General features: G+C 37.3%; 1 protein-coding gene and 2 non-coding genes across 3 annotated transcripts; 1 reads left to right on the top strand and 2 right to left on the bottom strand.

The window, feature by feature from the left end:
• The first annotated feature begins 4,733 nt into the window (after positions 1-4,733).
• LOC105033833 (phosphatidylinositol/phosphatidylcholine transfer protein SFH10) lies at positions 4,734-17,895 on the top strand. The gene is made up of 7 exons (XM_010908773.4): positions 4,734-4,883; positions 6,977-7,450; positions 8,238-8,380; positions 9,377-9,472; positions 11,636-11,892; positions 12,632-12,852; positions 17,512-17,895. The coding sequence occupies exons 2-7, from the start codon at positions 7,169-7,171 to the stop codon at positions 17,866-17,868; spliced, it is 1,356 nt and encodes a 451-aa protein (XP_010907075.1). The 5' UTR covers positions 4,734-4,883; positions 6,977-7,168; the 3' UTR covers positions 17,869-17,895.
• A 1,657-nt stretch (positions 17,896-19,552) lies between these two features.
• TRNAR-CCG (transfer RNA arginine (anticodon CCG)) lies at positions 19,553-19,625 on the bottom strand. Its single transcript has one exon. It is a non-coding gene; the product is annotated as a tRNA-Arg (tRNA).
• A 1,576-nt stretch (positions 19,626-21,201) lies between these two features.
• Positions 21,202-21,273, bottom strand: TRNAH-GUG (transfer RNA histidin (anticodon GUG)). The gene has a single exon. It is a non-coding gene; the product is annotated as a tRNA-His (tRNA).
• Between the last annotated feature and the right edge of the window lie 1,424 nt (positions 21,274-22,697).

The following is a 22,697-nucleotide window of genomic DNA, read 5'->3' as shown; positions in this document are numbered from 1 at the left end:
CATATCTTATCCTTATCCATCAATTTAAGTTTAAATTTGATTTATATTTGAATTTGAACCATAGATGGATAGGATAAAGGGGTTGGGGCATTGGATGAAATAGGGGATTATTTATAAGGCACAGAATATGTGAGAAAAATATTCTACAAAAGTTTTTCATCGGAGAACTTTTGAGTGCTGCCCCCTTTCATCTCTGCTACGACCCTAGTTCCACACGCCCACCCTGGTGCACCATAGAGGGAGAAAGATCAATGAGAGAGAGATCAAAAAGAGAGAGAAAGGAAGGAGGAGTTCTCCATCGCCTTTATTCTTCCTCTGATCCTGTGCGAAAGGAGTTTGCACATAGATTCATCCTTAGATCCTCTTCTACAATGATCGAAGAAGGAGATCAGATCTAAACTAGTGAAGCAGAGATATGACAGAGAGCTAGCATCTCGATGGTCTCTGGTGCTTCCAATCTACTTTACCCCATGTGGATATCCATAGAAGTCGAACGCATATGTGGCTTTAATAGAAACCTATAGACATCCTCAGATCCAGATTTGAAGAAAGAGTTTAGCAATTCAGGTAGGTGATCTGATTACTAGTTAAATTTTATTTTTAAAATCGGATGCATATTTTTCATTTTATTTTCATCATATGAACTAGATCTATAGGTGTAAGATTAGATCATGCATGTATAGATTAAAATAGTTTTAATCTCATCTTCTGCTGTATTTTTGAAATTATTTTGAAAAATTTACATGCATGACACCTCGAAATCCAAAAATGCATCCCATGCCTAGTGGGGCAGTTTAAGGCACTAGGTGAGATTCCTCTATAAATGAAAATCTCTTGCCATTTGAAGTTGAAACCATCTAGTCTTCTCTCCAAGATGCCACCTTTTTGATTGCCTGAGCACCGTCGTCGCTTGATCCCACTAGATGTAGCCTTCTTATGCCTCCACATAGCTAAAGTTCACCTTAAGGGAGCACACTGGAGGGGAGCACGCTGGATGGTGTCTTCATTTGGCATGAGAGGTGTTGGAAACTTTTACGAGTTTGCTCACTGAGTCGCGGTGGCGGTCTCCATGGCTATTCTGAGATGCCACTCTACGGGAGGGTCTTGGATCCTTCAGGGGGTGTTCTGACTCTTTTCGGTGGGTGTAGCCTTCCGACCTTCTTTGGAGATTTATCGTGAAGGCGAACACATCTCCAGGGGCCGTAAGGTTAGCATTGTCGAGCTTCGCAACTTTCATCGCATCAACCCTATGGTGGATCCGGATGGTGGCCGCACTTATAGATCTTCTTCTTTTATTGTAATAGGCTTCATCTAGTTGAAGCTATCTTATAATGAAACTTTTCTTCTTCATAAAATACTCTTTTGTTCTCTTTTTGTGTCCTGTGTAGTCATCCCGATGTTGTGGCAAAAGACTTTTCGAGTCATCATCTAGCATCAATTTGAAGTTATCTCCAACTCCTGCCCAACTTATCTGTGGACAAGAAGTTGTGTGAGGTCCTCGAAGGCCTTCGGCATTGTTTCAATGACTGTGCTTGGTTTGGCCTAATCTTACGATCGGACTTTCCAGTAGAAGGGATGATCTTATTGACGATGAAAGTATAAGAGGTTGGATCGCTTATTGGTAGGGCAGCAAAGTCTTTCGAAGTCTCAGATTTGTGGAGGCCAGGTGCTGTTGAAAGTTATTGATGCATAGACTCCAAGTTTGGTTACTTTCATTAGCTGACTTGGCACTTCCTAGTTTGGAATTCACCTATCATGTTTGGTAGATTTGGATGCTTCAGTTCATTTGGTTGTAGGATCTTTGGGTTAGGAGATGTTGGCTTTGGCACGAGCACTGTAGTGATCAATCACATGCTGTCAACATGATGCCATTTCGTATCGATCTCTTGTCCCAATGACTTGTGAGGGGTACTCGACTTCAACCCATTTATTAATATGATCGATCGCCATGATTGAGATTTTCTCTTGTCTTGATGTCATCGAGGATGCCCGCAGTGGTAGAACGGAATCTCTTGCATCCTTTAGCATCGAATACCGATGGTCTCAAAGCTTGTTGTTTGATCCACCACACTTTCTTAGCCCCTGCCATCAGTAGGTACCAAGGTTGAATCTACAGCACCAGCCATCGAGTTGTCGGCGAGGTTGTCCTCCATGTCGGTGGTCTCCAATGTGAATTCTTTATGGGGCTCCCATTTTGATAAGGTGCCCCCATCAAATAAGGTCTCCGATCCTATCCTTTGGCTAATGGCATTCCTCAATGTTGTAGTTGTGGTTAGGATGGGTGTGGCAGTATTCTCGATCTCTTCGGCTTCTAGGTGGTCTCATCTTTGGAGACTGATGGATGAAGTTTTGCCTTCAATCTCTATGAGAATCTGAGCGTATGAAACAAAGAGAGAGATGTAGTCATTGGAACGATATAGAGGATTCTTCCCCCTCTATTTTTGAGGGCGATTTTCTCCTCCTTCTTTTGAGGCTTTGCGATCGTCGTCGTAGGACCGTTTCTATCGCTGTTCTTTCTCCCTCTCCTCGATGATGGATCTTACCTTCCTTGATTTGAGCATATTTTTTGGCTTAGTCTAAAAGGTCTGCGTAATCCTTTAAGGAGTCCTTATCGAGGGAGAAAATCATTCACATATCCTTAAGTCCTCATTTCATCATTGAGATGGCGGCGGACTTGATGAAGTTTTGGACTTAAAGTGCGGCCGCATTAAAATGCACCATGTAGTCTCTTGACAACTCACCTTCTCTTTGCTCAATAGAAAAGAGGCTATCACTGTTCTATGGCTGCGGCCTCCGACTGCCAAAGTGGTCAACGAACAACTTTTCTATTTGCTCGAAGGAGTAAGTAGATCCTTGCAGAATGCTTGAAAACTAGACTCTCATGCTTCTCTTATGAGTCATCGAGAAAGCTTGGTAGAGGAGGATATCGGATGCCCCCTACAGCATCATGAGGGCTCTGTAATCCTCCAGGTGGTTGAGCAGATTGGTCGCACCGTCATATGGCCAAACTTGTGGCATCTTGAACCAATGTGGAACTGGTTTGCTCAGGATCTTGGAGAGAATGGCGATTGAGTTTTGAAGCTAAGGCTATCATTCTATTGACGGCTAGTTCCCTATAGTTTGCTGATTTCGACATTCCAGTTCTCGAATCTTTCTCTCGAGTTCATCTTCTTACGGGGAGTGGTGATGGCATAGACTCGAGGTGGAGTCCTCCTTAGAGGGCTTTGATGACTGTTGCCATCAATTGGCTTTTCTCAAGTTGAGGGTGTTGAGGTGAGCGATGTGGAGCTGGTTCTGCCGATCGTGACTATCGATGAGAGCCTTTAACCACATCCAAATTTTGGCACCCTCATTCTGATTTGTCTATACAGGGCCAGTGACTATACTGAGATAGAGCGGTCGGTGGAGCTTGGTCCTTATCACGCTATGTCATAGCTGTTGTGTAGTAGCTGTGAGTGTTTGGACTTGCTTTGTCAGTGCGTTGGTGAGATCTGGTCGAGGAGACTGGTCTTCGGCGTCTCGCATGTCAAGTACATTGTGTAGGAAAGATTGCCGGTAGGACTTCATTTGCATCATCTTCTTCGGGAAAATAGGATTATGCCCTCCTTCTAGCGCCAATCTCTTGCTGCTTCTCTCCGACTAGGTCGAAGTGGCAAAAGTGGCTGGAGTAACTTAGCTGGATGACTCGAATTGAGGGCCGCACGTCGCTGGAGCAGGTAGGAGCTAGTCAGACTCGAGCACCTGCAAAGAAAGTCCGATCGATGGAGAACAAGGGGGTTCTCCAATAGAGACCTTCCGATGATTAAGTCAGTGGCAGTCAGATAGAAAGAACAGTAAAAGAAGAATATGGGAAGGAGAGTCTCCAGTTGAGAGAGAGGGAGAATCCCTATGTTTTTTCCTTTGTCTCCTCTTTTGCAAGGGAGAGCCTGCCAAGCCGTTAGCGTCTGTTGGTGTTGGGGTCATGGCTGTCAGAGCCATAATGGTGGATGCCGCTAGAGTTAGAATAGTGACTGTCAGAGTCAGGAGAGTGGGTGTCAGTAAACTGCTGTGGGATCTGCCACCCACGTCTGGAAGGATCATGGGTATGCGTAGTAGAATATCGACCCAACGAGATTCGTTCGTCAGGTGCTCCTGAGAGTGTCCGATCTGAGAATGATTTATAGGGAGCCAAGATGGAAGGGGTATGGCATCGATGTAAATCCGATGATGTACATCACCACATTATCGATCTCATATTGTGATCGATTAGGTGCCGGTATCTGTGACATTATTTTAGGTCATGTGAGGTTGCCTAGATCACGTATTTTGGATCATCAGATATCATGTATCTGTCGTATCTTCAAAAGTTAGACACATCGATTTGGGACTAAATATGGTATAACAATAATTAAACTTAATAGTTAGTTGTTTTGTTCGGTACATCGAGGGATGATGACGAACAGGTAGGCGACGGTAGTTGGCGGATGCAGACGCCAGGCCGCAGGGGATCGCGGTTGTATCCTTCGCACAGAGGAAGGATTCAATCCTCAAGCCATACGAACTCGGCATTCATCCGCCTGCACGAATTTGAAGTTAAGCAGTGGATGATCCAACGGTAGATTCGCGCGAAGGATACAACTACCACCCGGCCGCAGGTTCGGTAACGCAAGGCCGCGGAGACCACGGGTCATCCGTCACGTGCGCCTCACCTCCTCAGGTCCCCCTTGGGCCCCGTTCCCCCTGCTCTCCATTACGACCCAAATCATCGCGTAGCTGAGAGATGGGCGGCAAAACTCCCGGGTTCCGGAATTCTTTTCTTGTTTTAGCCCTAATTTTCTTCTTTCTGCAGCTCAGATCTGTAAATCGGTGACGTTCTGGCAGGATCATTCCCTGGATTTCTGGAGGCAAGCTTGGAAAAATTTCCCCGATCTATTTATTTTTCCCCGAATTTTTAGCTATTTTGTTCCGAAAATTTTCCATGATTTCTTGAATACATTCGTTTTAGTCTTTGGCGTTCTTGATATCCTCTTCTTGGATCCGTCTTTTAAATTCCAATGGTAGATGGAGTTATGACATGCATGGGCTTAGAAAAAAATCAACAGTCTAATGCTTGGACCATGCCACCGGATCAAGATCTCGAGGCCAAGAGGCTGACCTCCTGCATCTGGATTTGTGGAGATTTGTGGCATTAATGGTTGGAGTGTAGCCTCCTAGTCTTGGTTGTGTTGTTGAAAATTTACTATTTCTTTTTTTTTTTTTCTGACGCATTTTTGAACAGACTATTTACTGCGACAAATGTTGAAGTTATACATGTATTAGCTTGTTAGTGATTTAAGTATGAAAATTATATCATGGATGTAAATCATCAAGGTCAATAGCAGAGTGAAGATTCAACTGCACAGTGCACAAATGAAATAAAGAAAATTTAAGATTAAAATATTGACTTTAGGCAAGTTCATATAAATGATAGGGTATCAATTTTGATTGGCCTAAAGGCAATATGGTTTTTGCCAAAAGGTGTCTTGATATTGTTAAAAACATCTGAAAGATAAATGTCCTCAAAGATGTTGTCTAGTATGTCTTTTTATCATGGTAGGGCTTCCCTATTGGTCTTAAGAACACATTTTATCAAGCTTTTTGTCATGAACATTTTGCTAATATAGGAGGAGGTGCCATTGTATATCTAGTTGAAGATGATCTAGTGTTAACTGATGAGGTACAGTTTATAATTACAAAGTAAAATTAAGGAGAACATTTTGAAAGAGAGGGATCTAAAATGTGGTGGAAGTATTAAAACTCAAGCACATTGTTGATAATGCAATTCTAGTGGCCAGATAAATGGGCGGAAGAGACCATAATCTGTTAGCTTTTGCTTTCTTGAAATATTTTCTAGAAAAAATACATATTCAGAGAGAGAAGGTAAATGAAGCCAGAGATGCTGTCATGTAACTGTGATATCATTAAGACCGAAAACATTTTATCATACAACTATGAGGCTCTTAATGTTTCATGAATCATAACTTCTGGAAATAAAGGTCTGGCCATATGTGATATTACATGAGGATAAGGGCCTAGCACATTTTGCAGCCAGAGGTGCATGTGAGTTGCAATTGTAGCGATTATAAATTATGATAAACCAGCTGAGTTCTTGTAGGCATAGTGAGTGAAAACATGTATACACCTCAATAACATGGATGAAGATTAAGATGTAGGATTTGTAACTAGCTGGTACAGCCAAAGGATGTGGTACTTGATAGTTAAAAACGCGTAATTGTTACATGGCCCAAGATGTATTAGATACGTGCATGACATGCACATGCACACATGCACACGCAACGGGCAGAAGTTATGTTAAAAGGCCATGGTCTCGGAAGAAATGCAGCATTACGAGCCATTTGTAGAAGTGGTATACTATTAAGTTTAGTGCATGATGTAACACCTATGCCATATAATGGGTGTCGACCTCCTAAAAAAAGATGTTTTCCACAAAATGATGACAAAACGTATAACTTGTACAAATCTTTCCATTTTCGATCCGATACATTCATTCGTAGAGCTATTTACTCAATTGCAGACATTTCTGCAACACCTCTAATAAAGGAACAAATAGTCAATTTTGAAAGAACTTATTATCAGCCTCTTTTAGATATGAATCTATCTGATTCAAAAGGGAAGAACTTGTAGACACACACACACACACACAGAGGGTGGGGGGGGGGGCACATGATGTTAGAGATGTTCTTTGACATGTCATATGCATTCTATACTTTCTATACTTTGGAGTTGCTGAGTTCGATAACTTCTCACTTGGATACAACTTTTTAAGATGATGATAATATAGAACAGTGATATGATTTTTCGTTCGTGGTTATGTCCTAAAATTCTACACAGCAATAATAGCATCATTTTGGACAGATTAAAATACCATATTAAATGTCATTTTATCTATATTGGACAGATCAAGATACCTTCTTAATTATCCTTTTGTATTTTTCAGGTCAAAATCCAGTGAAACTTCAATCTATATTTCAACTAGTCGATATGGAGATAGTAAATGTTTCCTGTAAGGCTAATAAGGTCAATCACTGAGATGGAGTCCACCAGTATGGAACTTTACTGCTCCATCTCGTTTTGACCTGTTTGCTCAGGCAAAAACCTTTAATCATCAAGAAACCTTGCTGGGGGGAAGATGCCCAAAAGAACTTTAGTTGCTTCTTCCCCACGACATATTTCTCCTAAGACTTTCAAACACATATCACCTCCAAAATGTCTAAGCCTGAGAAGAGGACCTACAAGGGAGATAGCGTTCTTCTTACTGAAAGTTGCTGCTCTAGAGGCTGTACGGAGACTCTCCAGAGCAAGGTGTCCATTTGTATGGCGGGCTGTTCAGGCTTTTCAATGTCTTTGCTATCCACCATTCAAATGGATACAAAGATGGACACCCCTTAGGATATTCGTCAAAGGTGCACAGGTTTGTTTGGCTGTGATAACTTTAAAATTGCTTAATTGAGTTAACCTATTCGTTGTTCTCTGTTTGGATATGCTTAAATGGTTAATGTTGTCTGTAATCCCTGACTAGAGACTTGGCAGTGAAAATTATGGTGAGAATAATTTTGCTAACTGCTTTATTTTGATGTTATGTGGACATGGCAAGAGGTGGTCCAGAATTTGGACATGTTCTTGATGCATCTTCATACCCCCTCCCCACAGGGCTCTCCCTCCCTCCCCCTTTCATGCACATACCTGGGTGGTTGGGCTTGGTTATGGGGCAATCTGAGTATAACTTAACCAAGGAAGTATCCAATCCTAAGCTAACTTAACTTGGTCATAGACATTGCTTGCCCCAACCAGTCGAAGTCAGCTTTATAAATCTTTCCTGACCAACTATATCCAGTGCCTTTGCTGGTTTTTTCTAATCTTATCTGGTAGTTTGGCCTCTTTTATATAGTATCTTGAAATTTTAGGTTTATAGGATGTAGAGATGTGGCATCCTTTCTCGAAGTATATATTGACTTCTATTTAGTAGACTTTTACTTTTTTGAACAATAGAAATGGACTTTCTTGTTCATAAGGATCTCCAAAATTACTGACTAGCATTTTGTGTTGTATTTTCTAACCTCTAATACTGATAGATTTATCAACAGATGTTTCACACATATATTTGTTCTAATGAGAAAGATGCATATTGGTGTCTGCCTTCAAATCTTGGCTCTGCTAATTTTTCCTCTTTTTGATACGGATGTCATTCATACTGACAGAATGTTTCAAGACCATTACTGTTTCTGTCGATCACAACAGCTTTTTCTGATCATTTTGAAAATTGTAAGAAGACATCTGACAGTGTGGATGATGCTGAAGCACATTGTGAATCACCTAGTAGGCCATCAACTTCTGATATCAGGTAGGTGAAAGAATATAAAGAGGCATTTTCATATTTGTACCTGCTGTTCTAATTACTTTGATATTGAGTATTATATTCTTGGCTGTGACAATGTGCTCTGGATATCGGTGCTGTAATCCCTGAACACTGATGTAGCGAGATATTTTAGTAGGTGACTATAAATAATTGGAAAAATAAAATTAAGAAGCAGGCCAAGATGCAAGTCTTTGCCACTGAAAATAAATAACACAAGAATGACATAGGTTGTCGTGTTAGGACTTTGGACTAAAACAAAAGTTACTGCCGCATTAATATTAATATGACTTTAGATGCTAGTATAAAATCTTCAGAAAGTTCTGAAATGTGGAAAAAAAAGACAACCGCAGCATAAATTGCATTCCACAGATTTGATTGCACAAGTTTCCACTTGAATCAGACTAGCCAGAACAGCTATTTCAGACAACAGTTTTCAAGTCTGTATAATTTTGATTAGAACTTTAGTCAAAAGCTCATTGATTGTTTATAGAAACCTCAAAATGAGAATGATGAGTACTAGCCATCTGTGTAAGGATATTAGTGGCCAATCATCTGCAGAAAGATAATGCTGTTCATGTTGGAGAGTAGTAGAAGAGCTAATGCAATATTCATGAAATAACACCATCCCTGAGACCTGCTGTTTCTTCTATATCTTATAAGGCGTCTATCGAGGTTCATCATTTCAATGGATCTCCTAGAGGCAGTTTGTTTGTTATAGATAGGTTGATTTTGTTGTGCCAATCGCTCCATACCTGTTTATGCTTGAAAGTGATGGATGATAAGTCAGTTCCACTAGTATAGAAGAAACTAATGAAGTGATGTCTAAGGAATGTCTGAAACTTTCATGACAAACAATCTAATGCTTTAATAGTTTGTACCTTGAAATACAGAAACACATGAACACTGTTTTTCCTCGAAAGATTATTTCACCGACAGCCTCTGATGCATTCTGATGCTTAATTGATAAAATTTGCTTTTCAGGAACTTTGTTGAATCCCCTAAGGATACATTGTCTGAACCTTGGTTGGTTCAACTTTCTAGAGAACTGGAAAAACAGGGAATTACTTTGCCTGAAAGGTCATCTTCTCATCCATGTTTCTGTCTGCTAAGATCTTGTATTTTTTATGTTTAAAATATGTAGTAGAATCTCTGCTTAGAAAGTTAAAGGTTATTGATCCTTTGCTTATATTTTGTATGCCGTTGTAATTTAAGTTGTTCTCTACGTATTTAAGAATTGGGAAGAATTTATTCATTATAGAAAAGGATAAAGAAATGAGGTGGTTGTATGTAGCTTGTCTCCCCTGTTCAAGTAATAGATTATTTGGTAATATATTTTACTTATGAAAGGAATTTATCCATGGATGGCTTTAATCTAGTTTAGACATATTTACATGCATATATGCATACATAGTATGTGCATACATGCTTATGCAATTACATGCATACATATAGTTTGAGAAAAGTTAAACGAATGTGGCACTGGGATAGAAATAAACATACATGATATGTACGTCTGACGACGTATTTATTTCTATATATGCACAAACACATATATGGGCATGGACATAGGTCATTATGTATTCATGAATATGTACATATTAGCTAGCTTGAGCAGGCCAATCACAGCTTGTTATTAAAAAGCTACCTAGATGTTAGAATCAAGGTGAAGACTTTGGCTGTTTGCTCTGATATTTTTCAGTAGCACCAGACTTCCAAATGGTAACATATTACAGAACCTTATTTAATAATCATGGGATAAATTTGCTAAGTTATGACCATGGGTTAGGGATCTTGCACATTGGATCTGCTATAGATCTTTTCAGATTGAGACCTAATTTACCTTGACGTATCATATATAAAGTAATTCTTGTGAAATCTACTTTATTTCCTTTTCAGAAGATGCTTGTTGGAGTAGTGCCAAGAAGTAAATTTCATGTGCTGAATCTCTTGATACAGCAGAAAAACAACCAGCAGGCTGAAGATAAAAAATAACTAATAGTTTATGCCCACACTTAGTCACATCTTACAGACAATTTACAAGAAATGCTTAGGCTTTTTCTGTTTAGCTATTTGGCATAAATATATCTTCTGCTTAATGCATATCAAATAAAATCATATAATGCAATCTTTTTTTGTCTATTAATCTTGAAAGCTTGCGTATTAATTTGAGGTTGGAGCACAACATTGTAATCATTAGCAGAATGTAAATATGACTGAAGTTTACAAGTAATTCAAGTTTCTGGATGCCTTTGTCAAGTTTGAACTATGAGCAGTGCAAAAAATTCTTTTCCCGTCCTTGTGGAGTTGGAGCTATTGTATTTTTTGAAATTTTAAGTGAAATTGGTTCTATTTCCTCTATCATTTGGGATCTTGTATTGTCAAGAGCCTTAGGAGAATTTATGGAGTTTTTATATGTGAAATTCATGATTTTCAAACAATCCTTCGAGTGTCAATATAGCTAATGATCTCATTTCTTGGTCTATGCCTCTGTATAGGCATGGCCAACACACTTTGTCTAGAAATAGAGACCCATCTGTCCCCAAGCCTCCCACCCTCTTTCTCTTTTACATACCCTGTAACCCATCTACAGCATCTCCAAACTTTTTACTGTATCATAAATGTGTCCAAAAGCAGCCTGTCGGAATTTTTTTGGCTGACATCGACAAGACAATGTCTAGCCACATTTATACCTTTGATTCGTAATTATATATATTACAGGTATTATGATACAAATTATCATATTTGGTTATAAGTTTCACCTAAGTAGCATAGACACACACAAATGCATATATTTATCTGAACTAAAATATGGTTATTTGACCAATTTAAATGCATCCGTGATATATGAGACAATATTATGTGTGGGTTTTAGAGGCTCGGTAGTTTACACATTTTATGCTATAACCAACAAAATTATCATACATATTGCCTTTGCATCTATATAAACATCTCCACTATTTTAGTAAAATTATATTGAGTTCACAACTCTTCCTGTATGATATTGGAATTCTTTACAAGTACATGCAATTTAAATTGGTTATCATGGTGTCCACAGCATGTATAGATGCATTTTCATATAGCATGTTGATCTGTTTAGTGTTTACATTCGTGTGTGTGTGTGCGTGCGCGTGTGTACAAATATTTGCATGTATACATATTCTGAGTGAATATTCGCATCCTTGTATCTTTTAAATTTAATGCCTATCTAGAGGAAATAAGTGATATAATAATTTTATACAGGATCGATGAGGATGAGCTTCACAGATTCTATACTGCATCAAATGGTGACATTTCATGCTTACTTTCATCTCTCAAGAGGACCATTCGTTGGAGGGAAACTTACAATGTACTCTCATCCCAAGAACTAGAAATGTGGTCGCATTTGGTTTTTTGGCATGGATTTGATGTGATGCTTCGACCTTGCCTTGTCATTCGCCTGGGACTTGCATGCTCTACTTTAATGCCTCAGAATAGGCCATGCTTTGTTCAAGCTGTTGGTATGGCTTTTTCTTTGCATTAGCTACTTTTAACTTATCTATAGTCATACTGGCAACCATAACTTTTTACGAGCTGTATCCATTTATCAATTCATAGATAGCATTGAATCTGGGTAAGCATGTCATGGGAAAAAGCTGAAGAAGCAAGCCAACTGTAACAGTTGGAAGGAGAACTGGTTATGGTTGTGGTCATGGATTTATAATTACCTCAGATATATTACTTGGTCTACCATTTGCTAATGTTCTTGTGATAGTTTCTTGCTAGCTTGTGCATTTAGTGTTGTGTAACTGCTGATGCCAATTGTGTATATAGTAAATTATATGTTATTTTATCATAATTATTGTACAAGCTTTGTATCCCATCCTTCAGAACATTCTGTACTTCTTTTTGTGTACTGCAGGACTCCATAGAACAAACTACAAGCTTTTTGTCATTTTAGGGTTTTATTAGCTGCTGCATAATTGCACTTGCATGTGTGATTGACAATAGCTGTTTCATGTTCATTTTACATCAAAAATTCACACATTATATCAGGTGACACTGTCCACCTTTTGCCAATTTCGTGAAAACATAAGCTTTCAAATCCCTTTAAATCTGATTCTAGACAGATTGAAAAGGCTTCTTTATCATGACCCACGGCAAAAACATGAGCATTTTTGCAGCTGTTTTTCAAGTCTTTCTATTTATCAGGAGGATCTGTGGAACTATGTTTGTGGTGCATTTCTGTTGTTGCTGCAGTTTCTCAAGTAGAACAAGGAGTGCTGCATTTGGTTAATGAAGAAAATCCACGGATTACAGTTTTAGTGGATTGTGAAGGGTTATCTCCACTCAAATTTCCAATGCAAATGATGAGATCTTGTTCCACTCTTGTACAAGATCACTATCCAGATCGCCTTGGGACTTTATTTGTTATACGTCTTCCTTCGGTTGTTCGAGTTATTGCACAGACGTTTTTTCAAGTAAGATGCTTGGTTTGATAATAAAATCTGTGTTGTTATATTCAAATATGTGCTTCATGTTGTAGATTTTTGAGGACTATATTGAACATGTGGAACCAGTTGTCTTTATATTTAAATTTGTGCAATATCATCTTCCTATGCAGCAGAATATGATTTTTGGCCATGCAGATATTTATTTCATTTGTAGCAGGGTATGCCTAGTTGTGCATGGTATTGACTTGGTTACTTGTCACTAGTTTGCTCTCTAGTGTGGTTAAGCACAAGGTCACAAAATAATTAGGTCCGCATGTCTCCCAGATTTGGCCTTCTAAAAGAATCACCACCATGGCCTATCTTTTCACCGCACTTTAGATTTCTCTTTGTAGTTGGCAAATATTGTTATGCACTGATAATTTTCTTCTATGAAGAACTCAGGTCCATATCTATGCGGCTGGTAGTATCTCTGATAACTGTTGCTTGCTTGTGAGACCATGCATTGTTATATCATTCTGAAAAATGTTGCCTACACTAGTAAGTTATGGAGAAGTCACTGCTTCCAGTATAACTTCATCCAAGGGACATTAAATTTACAGTCCTGAGCAGGTAGCTGTGATGACAAAACTTATCTATGGATTGGATATTGTATTTTTCTCACTATGATAGCTTAGCATGATTGCATCTCAGATCGGCATTGAGTTCACTATGTATGCATTACTTTTGCATTATCTAGAGAAGCTGTTGTTTCTTGAATAAATTATCTTTCTTGCATATATTCCATCATAAAGTAGCCACATGTCTCAATTGCTGTGATAGGAAAACAACCATATGAAGGGCTAGAAGTATGTGGTGCAATGGAAATCCTAGTAAACACATTATTGCATTGTTAGTTCATTATATCTTATTAACCATCATGAGCCATGATCTAATGAGATTTCCCTTGGTAACTAATCTTAATTATAGAAAAACAGAAAGAAGGTAAAGGGCTAGGATGAAGGCATTGAGATAAACAGTATAAATCAATAGATCTAACTTGGTTAAAATGACAAACTAACTTTAAGTTCAGAGGTCCAATGAGAGTGCAGCATATCGATTTCTCACATTTAGAGATCACGACTTGAAAGAGAAAAATTTTGGCCTGAGATTGTTGGTGTTGGTCCTCCTTTAGAAGGTAGAATCACTTAACAAGATTATCTTGTGAGTCTTGTGAGGTAGTTGAAGAGAGGAATATTCAATTTCTTGTGCATCCTATGTGGGCCAGGGGATCGATTTTTTCTATAACACAGCTGATTTGATGTACATCTTTCTTCTCCTAGTGCCACTTTCTGTATTTTACCTTCATAACTTCAATATAGACTTTTATGGCCTGTTTGGATGCCAGGGCATTGTATTTGCCTGCTGTATCACCTGCAGGGTAGGGATAGCTAAAGAGAGAATGGAGGTTGGTCATATTGGTCAGGTAGAGGTTGAGAACTACAATACTGAGATTTCTTGGATAGAAAAATAAGCTTTTCATGAGATGCCATCCTTGAAAAAATTGGGATTCTTTCTGATTTTGAGCCTCCTCCCAATCCTGATCCTTTTCTGCCTTTTCACTTGGGGATCACTGAGTCTCTCCTCAATCCTTTTCTTTTTTCTGCCTCTTCACTTGAGGGGACCCCATATACCTAAAAGATACCTTTTGGTGCGACAACTATGTTTTCATGCAAGCATGCCCAGGAAGGGAGGGAGGGAGGCATGATCATCCAAATAGCCAAGAACAGGAGGTTTTGGTAGATGATAGATAAAAAGAGTTGATTCAGATATCAGCAAATGTACACAGCTCAAAGCTTCTTTCCTTAAATTGGGTTTTGGCCCTCTCTTTAAGATTGCACTAGTTAGGCTTAGAGTGGTTCGAGTAGTCTTATTGGAGTAGATTGTCTTAGGGTGAATTGTCTATCCATTTCTAGAGTTGATTTAGTTTCTCATGCATTTGTTTTTGTTAGTTTTGTTCTTGTAGCTTTTTGCAAACTTGGAGCTTCTTTTTGCCAAACTATAGTTATGGCCAAAGCAGCGAGGGACAGTTTGCATGTAAAATTTGGCCCTTGCCTTATGTCAAGCATGCTTTGAAATGCACCCAACAAGCCCATTCTTATTTGTTTTCCAAGTTGCTGTCTATTACTATATTTAAATTAGAAATACTTAATGAGATGAGATTTTCTGTTATATTGTTTTATGTTTTTAGATAGAAGATTGAATATTTTGATTGTTCTATAACTTGTTCTAATCGACAATTGATCTGAGAAGTTTCATAAGAATGTCGCCATCACTCAAATGATAGAGTTGTGATTTCACGCTAATTAATAGGTAATCTTGCAACAAAGAGGGTATCAGAGCCAATTTATTTGTGATGGTGGTTTTATATGGTATCAAAGCTAAGGTTTTATATTGATAGCCCGTGTATTTGTGGCTCTATATAGTATCAGAGCTAGATTTTAAGATTGGTGGCGCTGTGTATTTGTGGCTCTACTTGGTGTTAGAGCTATAGGCTTGGAGTGTGGTTGAGTAGTTTGCAGCTTCGATCAGATTTATTTGGAGCACTTTTTTTTTGAAGCGGCAACTTGATTGTTGGTGGTTCCCATATTCGTAGCTCGGTGTGGTTGAAGAGCTTTCAGTAATTTATTTTACGATGGTGTAAGCATGTGAATTTTTATTTGATAATTCAAGAGGTGAATCATCATAGTCGATGTTAGTATCTTTTTTGTCAGTGGGTTCATACATACGATACCTGACCTTACGAATATCAATATGGCTGCTTTTACTACTGTCATTTCTCTTCGCAAGTTGAATAACACTTGTTATCCATATTAGATGTCTCTTGTTAGGTCTTATTTGAAAGACTAAGATTTATGGAATATTTTGGATGAGTCAGAGATGATGCCAACAGATGAGATTGCGAAAAGAAAGTGGAATTTGACATTTAGGAAGATAATGTGGATTATTCAAAATTCAGTTGATAAAGAAAATTATCTCCATATTCAGGATGTAAAGGAGCTAAAGAAAGCATGAGATATTCTTGCATCTCTCCACTTAAATTCATACAATCTGAGACATCCCAAATGAAAATTATCTGAAGAGTGGATTCTGGTTCCAGGTTTCCTCAAAGATCTAAAAGAGGAATAAAATTAGTTTAAAGATGAAAATCTGAGACAAGGGGAAGTTTGAACAATTAGAGATTGGATCTATGTCTAGAGACTTAGAGCATGGTAAGATTGATCAGCTTAAGGATCAATTAAGTTTAGAAGAGAATTTGGAGCAAGAGAAGCTTGATCAGATGGTTATCATATCAAGTTCAAAAGAGATCGTGATTGAAGAATCCATTGATTTTAAAATTGCTTAGGAAGAGTCAGATGATGCTACAGTTGATATGGTTGTGGAAATTCTTATTGAGGAATCAAATCATGCAAAAGAGTCTTGTATTGAAGATTTGGATATTTCATTTGGAGATTTAGTCAACCATAAGAATGAAGAGCAGACTACATTCGAAGTAGTTTTGGAAATCAAGCAACATGAAGATATGCTTAGTGGAGATGACTCTTGTGTTGCCTTAGTGGTCAATAAGATTTTTGGTACATCGGTTAATTTTGAAGCTGTTGTGAAGTTCGAGTTGTTTGACGACTCTATGCATGAAGGTTTGATCCCATATGTAAGCCAATTATGTGCAGATATTTTTTGAAGCTCTTCAAGTGGAGGCATGTGGATTTGACTAATTTTTTTTGGTTTTACTTGTGTGCAAGTAATGACCGATGCTCATAGTTATTAGAATTGATGATTTGATACCCGTTGGAATAAATTGGATGCTCAAAGGAATCTTGACATCATTATCGTGGAGTCATTGCCAAGAGAAAGTGTTGGTGGACATTATTGATTTTAATATATCTATCAAAGAGGATGAGCCAGTAAAGGAATTAATTTACGAGCCAATAAAGGAGTTTTGTTATTCAGTTATTGATTCGACAAGTTGTTATATATTGATGTTACTGTGGCGATGATGGTGATGTATACTATAGCATTTTATAACATTAACAAAATTAGTATTGTCGGCATGGACTTTGCAACGAGGGGTAGTGTTGAGATTTATTACCAAGTCCCTATCCAATTTGGATTCTGTTTTTAGTTGGTTATTAGTTTTCATGACTTTATGACTTTATTCCTGGTATTATTTTATTTAATTATTTCCTTGTAAAGATTGTTAGAGTTTGTGTTCTAGTAGATTTTTGGTTTTTGAATTAAGAGTCAAACTTCCACCCACGTGGTGCTTTATTTAAAGGGGCGTTAGCGTCTCCTTTAGGGTGTAGAACTGTGTGCAAGATGGTGGAAGATTGTGGTGGGAAGAGAGATAGAAAGTACTCTTATGTTATGACAGTCTCGTGATTGTCAATAATCTAACAGAATAGGAACTGCATATTGTCCTCTGTTAGAAGTTTTATAATTTTACTTATTGCAATGTAATTACTAGATTGGCGTGTCTTGCGAACAAGTTAGTTAAGTGTTCTGCTGAGTGTAATACTACCGCATATTTAGCCTATCTAAGGTTAGCTAGGTGTTTGTGTAATTTTGAGTTTATGATCATGTATCGAGATATGCATGCAGCTCGCTCTACTGGACTTGCTAAATTGGATTTACAATGCCTTGATATATTAGGTTCTGAAGCCCACAACTCGGCAAAAATTACGTGTTGAGGGAGAAACATACCTGAAAGTTCTTTCTGAATTCCTTCAGAGTGTGCCGGCATTTGTAGGTGGCAACTGCACCTGTTCACATTGCAGGAGACTTGTTGCTGGCAACTCACTAGGCCGAATGGAAGATATGAGCAGAAGCCGGCATCACAGAAATGTTTCAGATGATGATGCAGCTGTCAATGGTTACCCAACCACTGATCTTCCAATGAATGACAACTGCGACCATGTACTGAGGGCTGTAATAGTAGTTTTCCTCATGCTGTTGATTGTCATTTCAATTTTTGCAGGGATGAATGATTCTGAATATCTTTCATCGTAACAATCCTAAGGTGCTACATTTGCTCAATTTCTTTGTTTGAATATTCTGTCATTAGCTAACAATATCCCTCTTAAGTATGTTTATTTGAAATAATGTATATATTACAGAGCTATATATGATTAGTATGTTTCTCTCGGTTGTCTAGAAATTGTCTTACATATTTGGCCATACATTTAACAGTGGCATTTATGTGTTTCTTCCTTGAACGATTTACGACATGTCATTATAAATTTGTTGAGTTCTGAAGTGCTAGATTTTGGACTTCTACATCAGATCTGAATTTGTCGAACTGCTGCCAGAACAGGCCACATGTAGGCTAGGGTGATTGGCATGAAAAGAAAGGTGGGCTGCGGATATAAAGCATCCATTTTACCAAAAAAAAAGAAAAACGGGTGGGCTATGCGGTAGCCTGCCTCTACATGCAGCAACTTCGGTTATGATCATTTGAATTGGCGTGAAATGCATCCGTCAAGTTCCGGTTTTCGGTCTTCCTAAAATTATGTTGACATGGTTAGTCTCAAATCACCGTCTCTTCTTTCATTTTTCTTGTTCTTTTATTTTTCTTGTTTTTTCAGAAATGAGGTCTAGTTAATTATCACAAAAAATAAGGTCTAGTTTTGTTGGAATCGAACAGTATTGGAATTAGATTCAGAAGCCAGAAAGGTTGACCTAGAGATCTAAATTTCAGGGCTAGGTTGGGTCAAAATTTGTTTGTCCAGATGGGAGCTGAAGTATCATAGTCCAGCAGATACCATTTCCGCTTTAGGATTCTCTGTTTCATTGTTTCTTCTTCCTTCTTCTTTATACCATTTATTTTTGCATGTTCTTTGAACAGTGTCCGGGAGAAAGGAAATCTGTATTCAATTTAAATTCCATCAAAGTCAAGAATGCAACGAAACCTGCAGTTATCGATTATTCCTTGTTGACGTACTGTTTATTTATGAATTTAATTACATTTTTGATTTCGTCTGTTGGAACTATGTGGATTATTTATAATTAAAAAAGGTTTACTATTGATTTACTTTGAGATTTTTGCAGTTTTTATAGTTTTATTGTTTTGAACAATTCATACTTGTTTGGTAATCTTAAACTCCTCTTACATGATTTGGAAGAGTGATCAAAAATTTTTCCAATTTTTTATCACATCATTTTTTGAAAAAATCAAATTTCAGAAAGAATCTTTACAAATCCAATTAAGGTTTACTATTGATTTACTTTGAGATTTTTGCAGTTTTTATAGTTTTATTGTTTTGAACAATTCATACTTGTTTGGTAATCTTAAACTCCTCTTACATGATTTTGAAGGGTGATCCAAAATTTTTCCTTTTTTTTTTATCGCATCATTTTTAAAAAAAAAAAATCAAATTTCAGAAAGAATCTGGACAAATCCGATTTGGGAATCTAATGATAACGAGTCCTAGGCGGGGCGGGTGTAAGCGACTCCATCTTCGATGAGAGTAGCCTGAAGGTGCTTGATCTCCGAGAGGGTGGTGGGGCCGTCGTCGGACTCGGAGGACTGGCCTTGGTCCTAGCAAATCTAAATGGCTCCGGCAGTGAGCGAAGCGAAGTACATTAGATGATGACGAGATCTAGGAAGGGCACAAGTGATGAGCCCGCCAAATGGCCATTTTCTGCAAGATATTTTGCAACGGACGCAAAACAAATCTAAACAAATCTAATCTAACGATCGCAGTGGGATTTGAACCCACGACCTTTAGATCCGGAGTCTAACGCGATATCCACTTCGCTATGCGACCCTTGCATCACCAAACAACCTATGTTAAAATATTTATTCTATATTTTGCAAACTTTTTTTCTTGGCCGCAACATGAAATATATCAAGAAATGTAGAATGAACCTTTTATGCCTGTGCTGTAAATTTGAATGAAGAAATGCATGAGTTATTAATAATGGTCTGGAAGAGCAAACCATAAATCTAGAACATAACATTAGCTTAATTTAGGCTATACCCGTCATCTTTATTTCTCTTGTCATTGGGTTGTCTCGCAATCTTACAATGAGCATTGGATAGAAAGATGATTGGCAAATATAACAAACACAATAATACATCAAGCTCCTAAAATTTCCAACTCGTCAAATTCATACTATACTATCAAATGATATATATATTAAATAATAGATTTGATTGATCAAAATTTCTTGATAGAATCTTTAGTTTTCTCTTTGTGAATATCTATAAAAGATATGATTAAAAAGTTAGATCTATAATCCATATGCATCTACATTTATTTGCACGTCTTTGTATCCGATCTACATAGACAGATCTTAAATTGACCATACACTAATTTTGAAGAAATTCTATCCATTTCTCATCAACATTTCCAATCCATTGGTTTCTATTTAAAATTTTAAAAATAAATAAAGGTATTGATGCTCTCTGTCTTATCCATTTATTTTATCTTTCTTATCCCTCAATTTCTTGATTTTTTTATTAATTTCTTTTTTCTTATATGCGTAATATATTGATAATCATAGATGTAGGTTTTGGTTGACAATTATTGTAAGACAAATGTCTTGAAGATTGTTATATCACTCACCTTTTGAAAGATAAGTGACAATTCACACATAAAACTTTCGCAAAAGGAAGAGCAACTCAAAATGGATGGTTTAAAAGGGCTACATGATTGCCCTTTTTTTAATATTAGATTAGTAGAGAAATATATATTTATTACAAAATATTTGAAAGAACAGCATGACTAAATCAAGAAAAAATAAATTTATTTAGAAAATTTTATTGCTCATTTTTTAGCCACAAGTGACAATTTAAACATAAAATTTTATCAGACTCTAATTTGGAAGAAATTCTATCCATTTCTCATCCACATTTCCAATCCATTAGTTTCCATTTAAAACTTTAAAATAAATAAAGATATTGATGCTCTCTATCTAATCTATTTATTTTATCTTTCTTATCCCTTAATTCTTTGATTTTTTTATTAATTTTTTTGCTAATATGCTCAATAAATTGATAATTATAGATGTAGGTTTGGGTTGATAATTACTATAAGATAAATATGTCTTGAAGACTGTTATATTACTCACCTTTTGAAAGATAACTGACAATTCAAACATAAATTTTTTTCACAATGAAGTGCTATTCATGGATGGCTTGAAAGGACCGCATGATTGCCTTTATTTCATATATATTTAGATTAGTAGAAAACTATATATGTATTACGGCATATCTGAAACAACAGCATGACTAAATCAGTAAAATATAAATGTATTAAGAAAATTTTATTGCTCAGTTTTTAGCAAACAAGTGACAATTTAAATGTAAAATTTTACCAAAATCAATAAAATAAAAAATAATGTGGCTGCTGGGATTCGAGCCCAGGTCTTCACGGCCACAACGTGAAATTCTCACCACTAAACTACAGCCACGGTCTTGAGTCTTCGGATCTCTTATTCAATTAATAAAGAAATATTCTCGTTCAACCTACAAATTTCCATCTTCCTCATTTGTTATCTTCGATGGATCAGGATCCAATAAGCAACTATCTTTCTTTCTTTGGAGTCCCATAGTCTTTCATAGTTATTATATGATGCTAGAATGGTCAAAATTTTCACTATTGTACCAATCTGATTTATAGTTTTATGTCATTATAGTCTACAGGATTCCTAATTATTTTTACCCTCATCTGCTTGAAGAAATTCGGCAGTGGAAAGAAATATTATGCTTCTGGGAATGTGATTGTGCAAGTTTAAAAATCAAATAGATAATTAATTTGCACTTCAATTCTCAGAAGTGATTGGCTTGTACCTTAATAGCTTGCTAGATCTGTCACAAGTCTATCTGTTTCACAAGGGTTCTTGTTCACAAGATCACTATTACCTCTATTGCGATTGATCTGCAATGGGACCCGTATATTTGTATCATCAGCTCATGCAATTCATTCAATAATGTTCAGCTTCAAAATGATTTGTGAAATGTCGTTGCATTTAAAAGACCCGCATAATTTTTGTTCGATCCACAACTGCATTTACCGTTTGACATATATATTTCAGTAAAACCAACTTTTTTTTTTTAATTTTTTTTTCCAGTTCTTATGGGTTACCTGTAGTCACAGTTTTATTGAGTCATAGAGTGAGCATGGGTTTGGATTACTGTAGGTGTATTTCGCGACATGCAGATCTTAGTCATGCTATGCTATTCTGTCCCCATTCGGAGGAGCTATGATGGAGGGTGTCAGTCATGGTACGTGGCATATCTTTATATTGGTAGGCTTGTCTGATTTCCTCTACTATCTGCATTCAAGTTTTTATAGCAACTTTGAGTTGGCTACCAATGTTTAATCCACTGCTTACTGGGTTTGGCTCACCAAGAATAAATTGCTCGCCCAAGAAGTATCTTCTCCGATTTCTGTTGTCCGGCATGCTATTTCACATGCTCCTGAATTACTCTAACTTCTGCAACTCGATCTATTTTTTGAGAACTTATTGCTCACTCGGGATCTCTGGCTAACCTTAGCCATTATAACCCAATTCTTGCCTCTTGGCATCCTTTGTAGCAAAGCCTCTTCAAAATCAATTTTGATAGAGGATTATTAAAGGATAGGACAGGCACCGGCTTCATTATTCATGATTTGGATGAATTATTTTTCTTGCTGCAGGTTTTAGTTTATCTAAGTGCTATGGTCCTCTGGAGAATTGTGTGGAGCTTAGAAAGGGCGTATCATTTGCCAATAAACTTCTAAATGAAAGACGGTGGAGTTACTTCTTGTATTTATGATCCTTGTTCACTCAATATTCGGAGTTGTTTTTTTTTTATTATTATTCTCGATGTGCCGCATGTCTATTAAGAAGAT

This window comes from Elaeis guineensis, chromosome 10 (assembly GCF_000442705.2).
Source record: "Elaeis guineensis isolate ETL-2024a chromosome 10, EG11, whole genome shotgun sequence".
NCBI lineage: Eukaryota > Viridiplantae > Streptophyta > Magnoliopsida > Arecales > Arecaceae > Elaeis > Elaeis guineensis.
This window is presented reverse-complemented; position numbering and strand designations above follow the sequence as displayed.

What these genes read in the sequence shown, in the direction of transcription:
- LOC105033833 (XM_010908773.4), top strand. Translation starts at nt 7,169, where the DNA reads ATGCCCAAAAGAACTTTAGTTGCTTCTTCCCCACGACATATTTCTCCT. An exon ending in GGAATTACTTTGCCTGAAAG is followed by an intron (nt 9,473 to 11,635) that starts GTCATCTTCTCA and finishes AATTTTATACAG; the next exon opens with GATCGATGAGGATGAGCTTC. An exon ending in ATGCTTTGTTCAAGCTGTTG is followed by an intron (nt 11,893 to 12,631) that starts GTATGGCTTTTT and finishes TTGTTGCTGCAG; the next exon opens with TTTCTCAAGTAGAACAAGGA.